This window comes from Artemia franciscana, chromosome 5 (genome assembly GCF_032884065.1).
Source record: "Artemia franciscana chromosome 5, ASM3288406v1, whole genome shotgun sequence".
In the NCBI taxonomy this organism is placed as follows: domain Eukaryota; kingdom Metazoa; phylum Arthropoda; class Branchiopoda; order Anostraca; family Artemiidae; genus Artemia; species Artemia franciscana.
In genome coordinates, this window is record NC_088867.1 from 34,099,062 (window position 1) to 34,118,424 (window position 19,363).

Genomic DNA, 19,363 nt, shown 5'->3' on the forward strand with positions numbered 1-19,363 from the left:
AATTCTGTTTATTTCAAGTGTAAATTATCATACGACTTTATTTCTGGTCATTTAGAATTTTTTGACAAACAAACTTTTTGGAAGCATTCTACAAATTAAAATAATGAAAACAAGACAAACAATCATGATTATATTACCCACCAGCACCAAAAATCAAACATCTAAACAAATTCACAAGATTTAATATTCAGATTATCCACTAAGGGTTCATTCCTAATTACCATTACATAGGAAACAGACCTAAATGCAATTTTTTTAAACACTCTTAAATAGAAAATATCACCCATGATTCTATATATGGTTAAAATGGTTCCAGCCTTTGAGTCAAGTATGAAGTAGAAAAAATATTGTCAGGAGTAATAACCATTGGACAGGGTGCTGATCATGGTTAGAGCAATAGCTGCAACAAAGTAATGAGCGAAACAGGGGCTAAAGTTGCCTTAATCAAAAAAAGTCCTAAGGAGCCTGTCTCGTGATAAATATTTTCTATTCAATTTGATCTTGGTGATAGTAATTTTCATTCAAATCCAACAGAAGAATAGTTTGTAAATATGAAAAGAAACTTTTGAGAATTTCAAAAGAGCCTGAAACCCCTCAAAATGACGAAGTTCAAACAACAGTAGATTATTGAAATCACCCTTGTCGAAAACCCCATACTGGAAAATTACAAACCCCCTAATTGAACAGCAAAGAAAATCATTTTTTATATAAGCTATACTGTGTGTTGTGTATATACAACAAAATATATTTAAAACATCTTCTCGTTTGATTATAACTTTGAACCATAAATAAATTACCAAGACTTCTAGGGATAAGTATCATTAAGTATTACACAATCGGTCTACTTTTGTTAGTTCTTTCCTGTAATGTTAATTAATATAATTATTTTCGTTTTGTTTTTCATTGTCTCGATGTTATGGCAATTAAGAACAGATGACACACAAAAATGTACAAATAGCAAATTCAAACACTAGAAAATTTAGAAAAGTGCATATGGACCAAAAAAAAAAGTATTATGCTAGAACAAAAATCCCTACATGAAGAATATGACAAAGGAGAGAAAAATAGGAAATCACAAAAGAAAACACATCATCAGGGAGATTCACTCTAAAAACTAGTGGGTCACTATGTACAAAAAACATTGGTAGCAAATTAATTTTCCACTTAAACGGAAAAGAAGAAGAAAAATTACACACATTTTCCATAAATCACATGATTTCAATTCTTTTTGGTGAAATTCTTTTTAGATTATAAACTTATTAAAATTTGGAAGTTCTTTTTGAGCAAATAAAATTATTTATTTTAGTAGTAATATCTTGTTTTTATATTATTGTAATTTTGAAGTATTTTAAATATCTAAAAATTAGAAAAGTTGTGGTTGGTTGATAAGAATGCCGTCACGCTCTACCTGAGAGGGCACATGTACAACTAGTTTACGAGTAATATGATTCCTTTAGTGGAGTTTGACTTAATCCGATTCAAGCAGAGATGACACCTCGAGTGGAGGATGTTTTGTAGGCAGTAGTGGAGACAGACGATACTTTCGACAAAAATGCCAAACTATCCCTAGCTCAAAGACAAACTTATGCACTCTATAAAAGCCAAAAGCCAAATTTTTAATTTTAAAAGAACTTCTTAAGTTGTTGAGCAGTATCTGTTACTATGAAAAGCTTCAAAACCTTGTGACAATGTTTTGTTATAAGAACACAATCTAATTGAATCACAAATTCTTTTAAAAGCCTAGTTGAAGAAAAGACAGTGAATGGTCTCTACCATTGAAAATAAAATCCAACATTTTTGAGGCAAGGTCATATCTAGGGGGGGGGGGGAGACAAGAGGTTTGACCCCCCCCCCCCAAAAAAAAAAATGTTTTTCTGACTCGTAAAAACTTAACAAAACCGAATACAAACAAATTTTTCATGCGTATTTAAAGTTTTTATACCCCCCCCCCCCCAAAAAAAAAAAAATCAATTTGTATACCCCCCCCTAAAAAAAAAAACATCCTGGATACGGCCCTGACTCCAGGGACTCAAGAGAGCTGTCTTCCTTTTTTGATGAAGTTGGACAAAGATCTAAAATTTTCCGAAGTTGAAAGAGCTAAAGGTAGTCCAGAACCTCGGATCTCTCTTCGTCTACACTAATTAGACGACTAAAATAATGCGTTAAACAAACCTCTTTTGTCTACAAATAAATAGACAAAATCAAAGAGAAAATTTCGTTTTAATTCCATAAAAGCGGTCGATTACTTTAATCAATAAAAAAAGAATCTATAAACCAGGCAGTTCACGTTGTGAGAGCGTAAAGCTAATAAAATATAGCCTTTTGAATCCCTCAACAAGTAGCCCTAGAACTGAGTACAATATGCAGACAAAAAAATCAGAGTGACGTAGTCAACCTTCTGTCAAAGACAAACAGAGCATCCTGAACAGAGAGATTATAAATTCCGTGCTCCCTCAAGGCTTTCATCTTCTCACTTGTCTCCGCGTAGCTAAGACGGAAAGAAACTCCAGCATCATCACGTGTAAGGAGTTCTTTCAACAAAAATGCATCGCCAACAGGCATCTTTAGGATAAGACACGATTCTTGTATTCTGAAAAAAAAGAAAAAGTGAACAGATTTTAAACCCACTTGCCTTATGACACGGAAAAGGAGGAAAATTCAAAAATAAATACTCTAAAAGAGTAGAGAGCTTATTTACACCTATCATATATAAAAATAAAAGTAAGTTACAGAAGCAGTTATCATATAAAGAAGCAGCAAGTTGTTGGATTTTAAATTATTTACGTTTTTGTTTAGCGGTTTTTTGATTCCAAAGTCAGAATGTCAATTTATTGTTCAATTTTGTCACTATTTGTTACACACTCTACGTTTTCTTTAAGAAGTCAAAATCGTAACAAACCCCATGGGTACACGTTTTCAGATGATTGCACAGCGAGAATAAATCTTTTTTTGCTACTATTACCTTAGCATATTTTCCTTACAGACATAGGCGAACAGGGCCATGTGTCAATGTAGTTATTTTACCCCCTTAAAGAGGTTGATGATAAAGAAAATGCTCCTCAGAAGGAGCTAGGTTAGCGCAGTCCAGCACTAGCACAGGACCAGCGTTAATATTTAACCTAAGAAACATTACAGAAGTAATCTCTAGCTAAATGTGTTTTGCAATAAAATAAATTTAGACATTATTTTTTGTTGTAGTTGGTGTTTTTCAAACATTTGCAATAGTAACAAGAATATTAGATTTGTAGTCCAAGGCGTTTGTATTTATATTTTTCGTGGGATATGATGCTTAAAACTATGCTGGTTTTTGACTAACAGGTAATCTGCAAGAAGAATAAAGAGGAAAAAGAGATTTCATTTTTTTAAATGAGTAGTAATTATTAAGGAGAGTAAATATTATTATATACACGAAAGAAAAAAAAAACAATCAAGAAGAGAAAGACTAAACAAATTTTGAGACCAACTCCGTACACCGTAAACAAAAGGATTCAAACCGCAAACAAAGTTTGCAAATGAACACAGCCATAAGGTTTAGATGTTCGGTTTCCATTTAGTAAAAATTCGGTAAGTTCGTTAAATTTCTTTATCGTGCATCGAATGGAAGGCAGTATGATTAGTAACTATGTAAACTGTGACTTTAAGAAAACAGAGTTCGCAAGGGTATCATACTGGGTATCATCAATTGGAGTATGATATAATAAGGATTCCAATAGTTGTCTCTTTTTATCAATCATTATTATAATAACATATCTGTGATCACTTTCTACGGAACTTAGCAACTTCAAACTGAGATTTCCCAGTGATTTGTTTTGGTGTTTGCATCGAATATGTTTTAATTTTGTACCGCTGGACTTTGAGCATACAAAAGAAAACATCCACATAAAAAATAGCTATTTTTAATATAAATCGCTTGCTTGTATTAAAACTAATAATACAATTATCAGGTTTCCAAATTCGTAGCCATTTTGAAGTGAAATGAATAGACCTTAAAAATATGATTGGACCCAGTGAATAACTCCTGAAATTAAATAAACAGTAGAAAATAAATAATGTTTACCTTCAGGGGGTCCAGATATACACTTTGAAAATATTTGTTTATCACCCAACATTCAAAACCTTCCCAGGATGTAGGGGCGGGAGGGTAAACGACCCTTAAAAAAAATTAAAAAAAAATTATGTCCCATTATCATGTGTGCTTATTTGTATAAAAAGCTACTAGTAAAACTGATAAACAATTCTATTTAGAAATTAGTAGGATTGAACAATTCGTTTTCTTATAATGTGTCTTAGGCCAAACAAAGATTACTTGAAACACAAAGCGTGAAATAGTATTCCTTCTAATGCAGTCAACCTCTACTTGTCTTTGGGGATACGTAATTCTCCCCCTCCCCCTCCTGGTTGATGCTAGTTAAGAAATAGGCTGACCATGCCCTGCGTGCTTCTTGTTATATTCCGCTAAATTGTTCACTAACATCTTGTATGTGTTATAATGCATATATTGATTAATATATAAACAATATATTTCGTTTTCTTAAAGAGTAAAAGATGTTTTTATTTCATCTTTCCACAAAAGAGAAATAAGAACGACAAAGTGTAAATACACTGCAAAAGAGATGACAATACAGTGAAAAGAATTCAAAGAAGCTAAGAAAGAACATGGCACTTTAGACCCAATTCCATTACCCAGAGATAATAATCAGAGACTTACTTTGAAAATATTAAAGATGAACGAATTGAATATTGTCCAAATATTGGTAACAGTCCATTTTTTATGTCATATTCTAGCTGCTCAGCACCTCCCTCATTAAATCTATTTTCTAAGATGATTTCTTCGAAGAAAAACTATAAATAATATAATAAAAAATGAAGGTAAAACTGGGGTCAGGTTATTGACCAGATCATACAGCTAAATGAAAATAAAATATTACATAACTTCAAATGAAATCACCCATTTTTTCGTTTCGAGGTCTTCGGCTTAACTGCCTTAATTCGCCATTCAGGTTTAAAAAACAAACAGTCAAACTAATAAGAAAATACAGTTTATCAGTTACTTCTGCGGTCTTCACATAAAGAGCGCAAAATCCAGGAACATTTTCAGAAATTTCTCAGCCTATCTTAGCAACAGCCACGGATATGGTGTTTATTGAATTTATTATCAATCAGTTCATTACACTTTACTAGTTAAAAAAAACTATAAGCAGAGAGTGCTTGTCGTTACAAAAAACAATTGTACACACGAACAACGGCACTAAAATAAAAGAAACATAAGGGATGCTTCAACAAATCTAGTAAAATGCATCAAAGTACTAAACTAAACACACTAGTGCATCTACAATACATCTCTTAAGAGAGAGCAGACTTTAAGCACGAAACAGGTCACCTGGCAAGAGATTCCACAACTGGTGAGTCTCATTGAAAAACATTAAAAACTCATGCTCGTATTTATAACTTTGGCGGGTAAATTTTATACATTGAAAACTTACACCTTATGCCTTGAAAACTAAAAAAAGTTGAATTTGGGTTTACATCGGCAATACTACTACTACTAATAACTCACTGCAGCAACAAGCCGCCTGAGGCCAACACAGCTACGCACGCTCCTGCTCCAACCTAATCTATTCAAGGCCTCCCTCCTTACACCCTTTCAGGAAGTTACCATTTCCTTTAAATCTTTATTTATGACATCATTCCAACCCAGACAAGAACGACCTATTTCCCGTGTAGCCCCAGACGGTTGGCCAAAAAGGACAATCTTCGGCAATCTGTCATCCTTCATCCGCAGAACGTGGCCTAGCTATCTCAACCTTTCTTTCATTATCGTCCTAGAAAGCGGGATTGAACCACACTTTTCGTACAACCTACTGTTCGAAATACGGTCAGTCAGCCGGGTACCCAGAACATTCCGTAGGCAATTTCTAAGGAAAATATTTAGTAAATTTTCATCTGCTTTTCGGAGCGCCCATGCTTCAGAGCCATATTTGATCACTGTCATCACTATAACTTCCAATATTCTAATTGTGGTTTGTAGACTTATCTTTCTATTCTTCCAAACTTTTTTTAACTGTGAAAAAAACACCCTGAGCCTTAGCTATTCTACTTTTAACATCTTCACTGCTCCCACCGTCCATATTAATAATACTAAAAAGGTAAGTGAAGCTGCCAATCTGATCAATCTTTTCGTTAGCCAACGTCACCTTTTCATCTTCACTTATTCCTAGCCTTAGTGACTTTCATCTAATGAAATGAATCTAAAGAGGGATAGAACACAACACTGCTTAACTCCTGATTTAATACAAAAACCAGTTGCTAACCTCATTTCCTGCCTTAATCGCAGCAGTATTATTCTCGTACATAACACAAATCACTTTAATATATTTTCCTGGTGTACCATATAAGGATAAGACCTTTGCTAACGCTCTTCTATCAACAGAATCGAAAGCTTGCTCATAATCGATAAAACTGAGGATAAAATTGACGATCGTCAATACCATCGATAATATGGTAATAAGAATGTCAGACCTACTCTTTCTCAATACAAAGCTTGGAATCTCTAGTGCCTCAATCTGTCTGTGATATAATAAATGATTAAGGTAAGGGAAAAATTTAGCTGAGCCGTCTTTGAACTTTTTCATCCAGGAATCATTTTGACTTATTTAACAGGTACGACTCTGAGAAATGTTGCTCTACCAATGATCCGACCAAAATCTTGCACGTCCTCTTGAAATTTCCAAAATTGACTTTCTTAAACGTTCTTTTTACTCTGCATAGTTGTTGATTTGCATTTCTAGATAAAAATCGGTGAATGCTTCATAGAATTTTATTAGCTTATAAAAATAAACTTTTAAATCTTGAGCAATGTCAAACGAAAGTATTTCTGAATCTTCAATGTAGAATGAGTAACACAAGTTTTATCAACATTCAAACACATAGAGTTCTCACATGACCACTGCAAGACTGCATCAACATCATAATGTAGAAGCCATCGATTCGAATCACTTTCAGCTTTTGCACAAAGTTTCACTTCGCCCACAAAAAAGCTAATAATCGAGGAAAGGGGCAAAATAAAATACCGAGGCAACTACCAAGCAGAGCACCACTGAGTGCCTCAACCTTCGAGATGGTAGGTGAACAAACAAAAACAGGTGAAACATTTTTTTCAAATAATATGTTATCCGAAACACAAATCGTGGTCTGAGCTTGGCACCCAGGAATTCATAAATATACAGTTATTTTGTCAAAAGCTTTGGAATAATTTAAAATAGTCACAATCAAATAAGACCAAGCAATCTGCCGTTTTTTGGGAAATCAACTACAACTTCCGTAAGCTACATAATAAAAAAATGTTCTTTTACGAGCATCGTGTTGGGGGAAGGGAAGGGCGAAGAAAATTAGATTAAAAATAATCCTGTGTGCGTGAGACCAACTTGCGAACGATTGAACTGTTAGAAATCGTTTGATAATTAACCATATCTGATGCAGATTCGTTATTACGAGGGGGTTCTACAATTGATTCTCTCTACACAACCAGGCATTTACCGTCCTTTAAGCAGCAATTGTAAAGTTTACAATTGACGCACGAGAACATAATATTGGAAAACCAAGAACATCACGGTTTCATTTAAATCTAAATTCCGCAAAAACTCGTATATATGCTCTACAGCCACATCTCCACCATCAAATTCCAGATCCCGATAAACATCGAAGACAAGCAGGGGTTTATTGTACAGAGTAGGGGGCACAAATACAGAAGCATGAACAACGTTAAAAACATCTACTTTCTCTTTGACATCGTGAAAACCTCTGCCAGTTATACTGAAGCTGTAATTTGCTGACACAATTTACTAGCATACTTCCAACATCTTTTTGAATAGTACGGACTAAAGAATAATTGATGTCTCAGTATTTTTATAGATTATTTGAAACAGCTTATTGGCTTCGTTACGGGTCTATTAAGTACTTTAAAATCTTCTTCCGTGGAGTAACTATAGAAACGAGAACACGTCACAAACAAACTTATATTGCCAAATTAAAAAAAAATTATGAATCAAATATAACTCAGAGTATAATTTTGTAGTTACAGCTCACTTTTGTTAGCGGAGAAGTATAATACTAATAATAATATTTGAAAAGCTATTAAGCCACATGAAAACTTTGTGACAACACAGAACTAATGCTGAATAAAATAACACACAAAAAAAAACAAAGAGATGAATAACACATAACAAAATATAGTGAATTTTGAATGAAATGAAATCATTTGTTAATTAAAAAAAAAATTAAGTTACCACAGCTGACTATATACTTTGGATACGTGGAAGTTAAGACATATGGGAGTATATAACCATTACCGCTGTTTGTATGAACTTCACTTATATTTGAGAGGGGGAGGGCTATCCCTTAAATATTTAGTTACATACACACATATTTTGATATTTAGGTCATTTGAGCAAACCATAAATAGAGTCACAAAAAGGAAACGGTTCTTCTATGATTATAATTTCCTTATGATTGCCTCAGTTTTGTTTCATATTTTATTTTCTATTTTATTTTCAGACTGACGATTCGATCCAAAAATATTCACATCAACGTTTGTTAAGTAATGAAGAAAATAAGTCGATTCTTTTCTAATCAAAATCAAAGCCCCTTCACACCACTTTATACGCTTTCTGATTGGTAAGGACCTCAAACAACTATTTTGCGCGGAAACATTACGACCATTATGGACTGATAGTTTTCACTAGTAAGAATTTCAAATGCATACAACTCATTCAAAATAAAATCTAAATAGCTACCTTATTTACACGAGACCCAACGGACTTCCAGACATCTAAAAACACTTTTTGAGACAATCGCTGGTGAGCTCGTTGTAAGCTTCCCTGAAGCGCTTGCAGCATTTTGCACAAATTTGGTGTTAAACAAGGTTGAATATAATCCTTCATTGAAAACATCATTTGCCATCTACAAATTAAAGTAACCACAATAAAATCAATTAAACTAACTAACACCAGGTGTGGCTATCAGTGCTACTAGGAGCAGGGGCGTAATTTGCTATGGGGCAAGGGGCAACTACCCCTCCCAGGTCTTAGCTTACCACCACCACCTCCTTCCCCCACAGCTGAAATTCATTTCTTTTGAAATCTTGTCAAAACCAAGATAAATCAAAGCATTAACAGAAACATATCAGTGTTTTTTAATTTATTTTTATCTTTATAGTACTATAAAGTAACTTTACAGTTCTTTTATAGTGCTAAATAGTACCTTTAAGGTACCAAATGGCTCGTTTTTTAGTTATTACTGTCATTTTCACTTGATTTAGGAAAATTGGCTTCAAATTCACCCCCTCCCTCCAGGATTTTGATGAAATTACGCCACTGACTAGAAGAGAAGTTTGAAATAGTCCAGAAAATTCTGTCACCCATATCAGCAAGTTTCAAAAAATTGTATGTGATAGATTATGAGATTTTTTAAAAGAAGATTATCACTTGTCTATGTTTCATACATAAATTTTGCAACACTTTCAAAGAAAAATTTAGTTTGTCTTGGCAAAGATCAGTTTATGCTGTAGATCTATAGCTTGCCTTTGGTCACGTAAACTAATTATGAAATTAATGTAATCAGCAGGGATGGCAATGAAAAGGGTGATTAACGGTGATTGCCAGGATGACCTATAAAGCAATTTTAGTAGTCTCTATGATGATGCTGAATTCGAAGCGGACAAACGTAGCTTTCTTTGTCCCCAAAACTAAAACTTTTTATACTGGGTTAAAAAAGACCATCAAAATTTCTGCATTAGTCGACACTTCTTGGGCAATGATTTTTCAAAACATTTTTTTTTTTTTGAAACGCCAAGAGCCCCACTAAAACTTTAAAAACGTGATAATGAACTATTTTATAAAAAGAAGGGAAAAAGCTTCAGGACCGTAATATGCATAGAAAAGAGCAAAAAACTTAAGAACAGGGGAGAATTTCAGTTGAAATTCAGGTAATTTTATTACAAATTCTATTTATAAAAGGTTATTTTTCGTACAATGAACTATTCGCAACTAAGAATCTCGAAGAATTTATAGAATAGAATATGTTTATTCATTCGACTATATTAAAGGGAAATTTAAGTAGAAAACGTATTGCTTTAATTATTGCAAATAAATAATAGCCTCAATTTATCAGTTCAAGAAAAGTTAAAAAGAGTTAAAATTATCAAGTTTAAAAAACTTTTTTTTTATTTAATCTCGACAAGGAATAATCACCAAAACAAGTTTTTTATTAATAAACGATTCTTAGGAATTACTTTATCTAGGTTAAACCTATTTGCAATATAGGGGACCTGGTACCTGAAAGAAAATTTATTCATTAAGTATGTGTGTTTTACTATTCGTTGCTGTTTTTTTTGTTTTTTGTTTTTTTTTTGTTCTTTCTTCTTTAAATACATAGAAATACATTACGTTTTAGACCAAAGACCCTTGGGATAGGGTTTTTGAATACTTTAGATCTAAATAGCATCATGAATAAATCAAAAAACAATACTTGTCAGCTAAAGTGTTGAAGCAAAATTCGAAGGATGTGCTGGCCAATTTTCCAAAATCAAACGCTAAAAAGCGCCGATTTTCCAGCCGAAATATCTATTTTTTTCATGTATTTAGAGGTTTCTGACAAAATCATCCTCAGGAAAAGAGCGGAGATTTTCTCGAATAATAGTAGCTTACATACAGCCAACCCTGGGCCAGCTAAAAAAATTTGTGAATCCAACTGTTTAACTTACTTTACTACTCAGATACGAAGATTTTTGCAGATTCTCAACAAAAACTTTAAAATAGATCATTCTAAAAAAATAACAAGCAGTAAAATCTAAATACTTGCAATTTTTCCATTTTTTGTAAAAAAAAAAAATGTTGAACATTTTTTTATTTTTTCATGACAAATGCTATGTTCTCAAATCATTCGAAAATACAATTCATACAATTCGAAAAGTTTAACCATCGCGATCAATGTCCTTATGATTTTAACACACAGATTTAAAATTATAAACTAATGTTAAAATAAGCGGGCGTTTAAAAAAAAGATAAAACAGATAAATAGAAAATAATATGTCAAGAACCAAAAACTCCTCATTCACTCTTCATAATGATTGCACGTAGTAAAAAAATATTCAAAACATTTCAATCAAAATATATTTTTGATTAATCTGAATTTCCACTGGAAAATTAATGATTCCTAGGATATGAAATTAACATGTCTAAGGAGTTTGACCGAGAAAATCTACAAACATGAATTTGAACTTTGTATAAGCACAGTAAGATTGACCAGAGGAAGTATTTCGGGTCATGGTTGTTAACGTTTAAGCAAGCTCGAGGGGCTAGTAATATATTGTACTTTATTTAAAGCGTTTATAGCTTGTATAACCTCTATGGGAATAGAAGATCGAGAAGAAGAGTTTTAAGATGGGGGTAGTGGGCACGGCTAGACTTAAATTATGCTGATGATTTGAGTGTCCTACATGAAAATGTTAGAAAACTGAATGATTTTTCGAAACTTTTGAGCGCTCAAGGCGCAATAATAGACTTGAAAATTAATGTTAAAAAGACAAAGTCACTAAGACTGGGAATAAATGAAGCTGAAGAGGTGATGATAGGTAACGAGAAGATTGATCAATGGGAAAGCTTCACTCACCTAGGTGGTATTACTAGTTCAGATGGTGGATGCGTTAAAGATGTTAAAAGTAGAATAGCCAAGGCTCAAGGTCTTTTTTACAGTTGAAAACAGTTTGGAAGGATAGGAAGATAAGTCTGTGAGACAAAATTACAATATTGGAAGTTACAGTGATGGCACTGGTCAAGAATGGTTTCCAAACGTGGGCGCTACAAGAGACACAGATGGACTTTGGATTATTTTTTCAGAGAAATTATCTACATATTAATTTAGGTGCCTGTTTGACTGACCGTATTTCAAACAGTAAGCTGTAAGAAAAATGTGGTTCTATCCCACTTCCTAGGACTATAATTAGGAAAAGATTGGGATGGTAAGGACACGTTCTGCGGATGACAGATTGCCAAAGGCGTTGTCTTATGCCAGTCATCCAGGGCCAGGCGAAAAGCAGGTCATTTATGAATTGGATGAAAGGAGGTCGTAAGGAAGGATTACAGGGAAATTGGAACTTATTGAGAGGGCTTAAAGAGGGAGGCTTAACTAGATAGGGATGTAGGAGGAGCGTGTGTAGCGATGTTGGCCTCCGGCGACTTGGTGCTGCAGTGAGTTCGTAGCAGTAGCAGTAACTTTTTCAACGTTTTTTTTTGTGAAAGAGAAGCTCAAGACAGGAATTAGGATACAGGTGTTGAAGCTGGGGAGGGGAAGATAATAAGAACTTTCTTGAGTTATAGCTTATTCGAAATATATTGATAGTTCCAAAGCGTGATGATCACATCTGCCTAAAACACAGGCAGAGCTTGGGCTCCATCCCAGACAAAACAAATATTTTGGATTTTTAACAATTTGCTTTTGTGGCAAGAAATGGTGAGAATATGTTAAGGGGGTTAAGAAAAAACTGTTTCAAGAGGGGAACCTGGTAGTAGAGGAATCAGAGATGTAATATCAAAACCGTATAATTATAAACCATTTTAAATATTCTCGAGCAACGACGGATAGTTTCAGCTTGTTTATCGGTATTCATCTTTTCAGTATTTAAAATAAAAATGTAAACACCACTATTCTTCCTAAAAAATCAAAAATAACTTTGAAAATATAATTAGCAGAGTTCTTTTCTCTCCCTTTGATAATAATAAATAACTATTGTCTGAAATCCAACTCTATAGCTATATGTTTCGTTCCTTTCCTTCGCGTATAAAAAAAACAAGAAAAAAACAAAAGAAATCCAAAATCAGATCCATTTTTATTAATGAAAATATGGACATACTAATTGAAATATTAACTGTGAATTAACTCTTTAGTGAACTTTTTAATACATCGGATAATCTACTATCCGTCTCAGTTTCATGCTGAAAATTTTAACGTTCATACTCTTCAAAAACATAATTGGGAATATTGTAAAATATCTATTACCTTTTTAATTATAAACAATTCTTGAAACTGCAAATTTTTAATAAATTTAACTTCTGTTTGCTGTTTAACATTTGATAGTCTTTCAATTTCTATGGGTAGTTTGTTGAAGCAGACCTACTCGTCTATTGAAATAATTAAAAGATAAAATAGGAAGACTTGCAGACTTTAATGGTAACAACATCTATTTGTGATTTAAAACATTGTCACAATGTTCAAAATATAATAATGTCTCAAGAGAGAAAAGGCAGACTTGAAAGCTTGAATGATGATAATGCTTGTACTCGGAATTTAAAATTAATTGAGTAGATTTTTACCCTTATAAATGCTGATCAACAAAAACGTTACTGTTTTGATCAACAAAAACGTTACAAAACGTTAACAAGACCATATGGTAGCTGAATTGCAAGTTTCTTAAAAATACTGCTGATTTTAGACTTGTCAAAAACTTAAATACAAATATAAAACCTTTAAGTTGGTACTACATGTGAAATTATGCTTAATTCTCAGTTACATTTATTTGAGAATAGAGAAATGGAGCATGGAAATGATTGGACAGATATTGATAAAAAGGAATTCAAATATGGTAGATCCAAGTAGATTTATTTTAAAACAATAAAACATATTCCTCGACGAAACGACAATTTAGAAAACTGTTGACGAAGCAAGATATACTGATTTTAGAGGGTTAAATGATAATTACTTAGTAAATGCATTTTTCTATAAAAGGCAGTTACCAAATTTGTTGCAACACATCGAGAAACATTTAAAAAACTACTGTTGATGATGTTGTACAGAATATTTTGTTGCAGAGCTTACTGACCATAGAAAAACGAATGCACTTTGGTACAACAGACTTAGATTCTAGGATCTTTCTTAGTAACAACCCTCTTGGCATAAATGTAAAATAGCACGAGCTGACGGATCACCTATGCTTCCTACAGATGAAGCTAGTTGAAAAAAAAGATGGGTTTATACGAAGATGATAAAACAATCGAGCCCATTGTACTAATTTAAACATTATAGCAACAAATTGATAGAACTTTCTGATGGTTTCACTGAAAGTGCAGCTAAAAACAAGTTTTATTATACAGATATCATACTATGAGTAGATCCGTCAAAAGTAGAATGTGATTTTGTACATACTTATTCAGCCTGAACTCAATAAGTGAACTATGACAGTTCACCATCAAAATCTTTTCACCAAATCTTTTGTTATATAGAGTTGTTCGGTAGAGCAGACTAAGAAAAAAGATTATTTTTACGCTTATTTAGTTTTAAGGGCGGGGATGGGGTATAATAGATAGGTTTTGCTTAGTTTTCCATTTAATTTTCAGCAATAGATTGGAGCTTCACCAGAATAGAGGGGAGAAAGGAGGAAAATTGAGATATATTTTTGTTCTCATTCTGTTCCTTTCTTTGTTTCCACTCTTGACTCTCCCCAGCCCGCTACGTCGTTTATTTATTACTTATTTATTTATTTTTATTTATTTATTTACTACTTATTCATATTATTTATTTATTTCTTTAAATTATCCTTAGAAAGAGTTTAACGAAACAGTTTTGACTTAGATTTTTCTGTGCTTGATTGAATTCGCAGAGTTTCTGGCTGTTTTATTTTATTACGTTTAATGTTTGTTAATTAACCGCATATCAGTTACGTATTTAAAAATTTTTATCGGTTAAGCAAGCACTTTATTCTGGAAAGAGAATTGGAGGAGGATTAAAATCTGCAAAAAAATGAAGAGAAATTATTTTGATATAGCAAACTTCGTCAAACTAATAAAAGTCATGAGTTTTTTAGTTTGTTTTTTTTTACCTGGAAGCCCAAATTGGGCTTTTATGGCTTGCAACACTTGCTTTCTGAGTAAAATCTGAATTTACTCAAACTCATTACAACCCGCCATAACAAGAAAAAATAGCTTCAACGACAAAACTTCGTTAAAAAGAGAAAGAAAAAAGGAAATCACAGAATTGAAAAGTGAACAAATTACCTATTTTTCCGGTAATAAGCGCTTCGATCCTTGACATCTCTTAGAATTGTATCAACAATCAAATTTACCATGTCTTTCTCAAATTTTTCAAACAGCTCAATGATTGAGTCGAAAACCGTACCCTCAGCTAATTGATCCAAGCTTTTAGATACAACTTTTAGAGCAGGTAATGTAACGTCAGGCTCTTCGCCAGATTTTAGCTCTAAGTTTGCTCCATCAGGTTCTTGTCGGGAAGAATTAGGTCGAAGAATCAACTATAAAAAGGCTCAAATTAAATAAGTCTACGAAAATTTTTACCCTTTCATAGCTTCCTATGAAGTAGCGCACTATAATTTAAGAATGGACACGAGCCCTAAGCAAAAGGTTCTAGCCTAAGCATAAAAAGTTTAAAAGCAATTATAATAGTTTAAAACGTTTAAAAAAAATTAAAAACAGCCATAGTTCTAACTATGGTGATTTATTAAGAAAACTACTTTGAAAAATCTACAATTGTGCGATTCTCTAGAAAAAAACGAAACTAAATTTTTTCAACATTGTTTTTGACGCTCTATGATTATTCCTAAGAGCTTTACAAAATCTTTGATACTTGCTTTATCAAGCCATTTTTTCAGTGTCTTAAGTAATAAGACAATACCAAGTCCTGAAGTAAGGGGACCAACATGTTTCGAAATTAAAATAAATAAGTGACCAGCAAACTTAAAGCGATTTTAGTAAGTTACTTATAATAATATTGAAAATAATTAGGGAAAATAAAGGGCATAATTTAGCTCTAGGGACAGACCTACACGAAATACAAATACAATTAGAGTTATCCCCATTCAGAAGGACACAATACTCCTGATGAGACAGAAAGCTGTCAAGCATTCTTACAATGAACTTCCATGTGTCACGTTTTTTAGCTTCTGGAAATACAAATGAGATATCCAGATTGTCGAAGGCTTTTAAATATCAAATAAAATAGCAGCCGCAAAAGGTCCGTTAATCTCTAAATATTACAAAGTAGTATCTAAGACAAGGACAAGATAAAGGACTATATTCTGGTCCGAAGTCAAAGTGATCTGAGAAACATTAGCTTGTACATCTTGGCAATGAAGATCATAAAGAAAGCTGCCAAAACTTCGGAGAGAGCTGGTATTTTAGGGGTGTTTGTTAAGGCTGATATGCTAGGGTGTTAATTTTAAACATCAAAGAAATAAAAGCCCACTTTTAAAATTGTATGGAATGGTGCCGTGAGTGGTCAATTCAAGGGCAGATCATTAAATCTTATTCCTTTATTCATAAAATTGACTGAGATCTTTAGGGGATACTAAGATTTCCGATACATGTCCCTTGCATCGTAATCAAGAATTAATGAAGTGGAGGAAGATTGCGAGATATGGATGCAAAATAATTATCAACAAGATTTACGATGCTAAGACAACGTGTCACATTAGGTCAAAAATAAAAACCTAAAATTCGTCCAGTGAGCCTTTAAAGCGTTCGTTTGCCCCCTACTACAAAATCCTGGAGCTTAATACTGTCTTATCCCGCTCTGATCAGGATTGTTAAAACTGAGTGAGTCCGGGCAAATCTGTTTTGAAATTATACTATATTTGCGCTACTAGGGCAAGGTAAAGTATTGCGGCAAAGGCTCCATTCCTCCAGCTTTTTTTTGTGCGACGAGTGCGACGGTAGCCCACTTTTCAGCAGTCAGTATCCAACATTTTTTTTCCGGCATATAAAGCAACAATGGGAAGTCATTTCCCACTTATAATAATTAAAAAAAGTAAAAGAAGACACATTAGATTAGGCATTTTCGAAGCACTAATACTCCAAAATTTTGCAATTATAACTGCACCACAGCTTGAAAATGTCTTTAAATAATATATGGGTGTTCTGATCTTATGTGTGCTATTAAACGAGAGAAAAAAGTTTCATTTTTTCAGTTTAATTTTACTCTTTTCCAGTATGAATTACGTTGAGTTTCTTACTGTGCTCAGTCGCGCTGAATTCTCTGTATGGGCGCACAGAGAGTCTGTCTTTTTTTTGTTCTTTTTAAAAATTGAAAAGTTACGTTATTTTATATTGGATTCTCGTACCGTTGTATCTTCCCAATCTTCTAAAATCAGGGTGACATAATGTAATGTATTTAATACACCACAGAAACTTTCTCCAAGTGGCTGATCTTCAAACTCATTCTTCATTTGTAGCATCCGTATTCGAAAGTCTTCAATCAGTTCTAACTGCAAATCAAGAAACTGCAATCTAGAAACGAAATTTTATCAATTGCGTTACACAGTCTGCAAACTTCAATAAAAAAAAAAAAAAAAAAAAAAAAAAAAAAAAAAAAAAAAAAAAAAAAAAAAAAAAAAAAAAAAAAAAAAAACCTCAAAGAAAATTTGTTTCCTAAGAGCTGTTACGAAATAAAATCTCTTTTTTGTTTGATTTAGGCAATGCAACTAAAGAAGACAATTTGAATTTTTGTTCAAATAGACCATTAAGCCTGGGTTTTGCTTCCTATCTTCCTTAGATTTCCCCACAAGATATTTGAAAATTTTTCACAAAAATAAGGAGTCCAAGCGGTGAGTTTTCACCAGTATATTCGACATAAAAATTCGAATTTGCACACGAAAAGCTTATTTATTTTCATAAAAATGATGAAAAAAAAGATAACTTGTTTCCTTTAGGTATCTTTTTTTCGGAATTTAACTGCAGTTTCACTTATTAAGGGGACATGAAGGGGGAGCATATAAAAGGGGGAATTCTGAACCTCCAGTTAAGGAGGTTCGACCACGGCGATTATAAGATTCTGTATCCCGACCACGGCGATTATAAGATTCTGTATCACGCTTATTTCGATTAGTACCCATGTCGGAAGGTACAAAAATGTCAAGGGTGGATCCCAGGGTAGTCGACCATGCTGAAAATGAATATCGTAGGGCGCATGTTCGTCGTTGGGGCGTTTCTGAGATATAAGCGAAAAGCACCAAATTTTGCCTATAATGGGGTTAGACGATTCTAATTTTTTTTTTACAGATAAGATTGGTCAAGTCGAGCGTCCTCTTCAATCAATCAAAAGAAAAGACTTGGGGCCACACGAATATGATTTTTGCTTATAAACAAAAAATGAAAAAATGGTCCACTTAAAAAAATTCCGAATTTTGTCATCAAACTTTTAATAGAAAAGCTAAAAACTCAAAATTTTTTGAAAATAGAGTATTTTTTATATATATTAAAGAAGAAAGTCCGTTTAATTCCAAAAACATTAAGCTAAGAAAAAAAGTTTAAATTATTGTGCCTGAGGGATCTGCAGTTTTTTTTAGCGAGTGTACCCGATAATAAAATTTTTTTTAGTAACCGGCTACCTAGCGGGAAGTTTTTTTTTTTCTTCAAGTGACAGCAATGCAATTAATCATTCCTGGACAGATGGAAACTCATTGACCCTGAAGGTATGATGTAATACTGTCAAAGTAGAGGTAAACACCAGCTAACTAGTGTTATTTTGGCAGATAAACAGTTATTTATGGGACATGGTCGGTTTGTAAGAACTATGGCTCAAAACATCGATTTCCATATCTCAAGGTAGAAATAGCAAGATTTTACAGATTCTCCTAGATGCTCCACTGGTAGATGTAGATTTTGGTATATGTGACGATACGGTGGTCACGCAAGATCTCTTCATTTATCAGCTAGAACAGGGAGTGAAAAGTAAATACCCGGAGGACTTCAAAAACGTAATCCTACGAATGGGAGGCTTTCATCTCCTGCTCAACTATCTCAAGGTAGTTGGTAAGATCATGGACAGCTCCGGACTCAAAGAGATTATAGTGCAGGCAAAGCTGCTACTTCCTGGTACTTGCGAAAAGGTATTCCAAGGGAAAGGCTACTATCAAGCTATCAATGCTTACTGCATACCGTACGAGGTCTTGCTAGCTCTCTAATGGGAGTCCTTGGAAGAATATTACTCCAAAGCACAAGAAGACTTATCCCATCTAGACCAGCTGGGTAGTGCCATTGAGTTGTTTAGGACTTCATTGGCAAACGGCACTGATGCGCGAACTGCATTTCAGGAAGAAAACGATACCTTAATCACTTTGGATCCCATAATGAATGCCTTCGACACCCTGTGAAATGCGTCGCCCACGTTTGCTTTCTGGCGGCAGTTCTTGGAAATACTTGAAGTAGCGATGCGATTCATTCATGCTGAACGAGACTGTGACTGGGAGTCTCATTTGACAGAAACTGCTCGGATGTTGCCATACTTGGCGGCGGCTGACCATCCTCAGTATACAAGATGTCATACAGTACTTATCAGACATGCTAAGTTTACCACAAACCTT

At 33.6% G+C, this 19,363-nt stretch overlaps 1 protein-coding gene across 1 annotated transcript in view; it reads right to left on the reverse strand.

Annotated features, from left to right (window-relative positions):
- Nucleotides 1–2,201: 2,201 nt before the first annotated feature.
- The window catches only part of LOC136027310 (RAD50-interacting protein 1-like), a 55,876-nt gene continuing 38,714 nt past the window's right edge, over nt 2,202–19,363 (reverse strand). The window contains exons 8-12 of the mRNA XM_065704429.1: nt 17,123–17,288; nt 15,045–15,298; nt 8,793–8,958; nt 4,709–4,842; nt 2,202–2,590 (exon numbers count right to left, since the gene is read on the reverse strand). Of these exons, the coding sequence (XP_065560501.1) occupies nt 2,377–2,590; nt 4,709–4,842; nt 8,793–8,958; nt 15,045–15,298; nt 17,123–17,288 (934 nt within the window). The 3' untranslated portion in view covers nt 2,202–2,376. The remainder of the gene's footprint in view (nt 2,591–4,708; nt 4,843–8,792; nt 8,959–15,044; nt 15,299–17,122; nt 17,289–19,363) is intronic.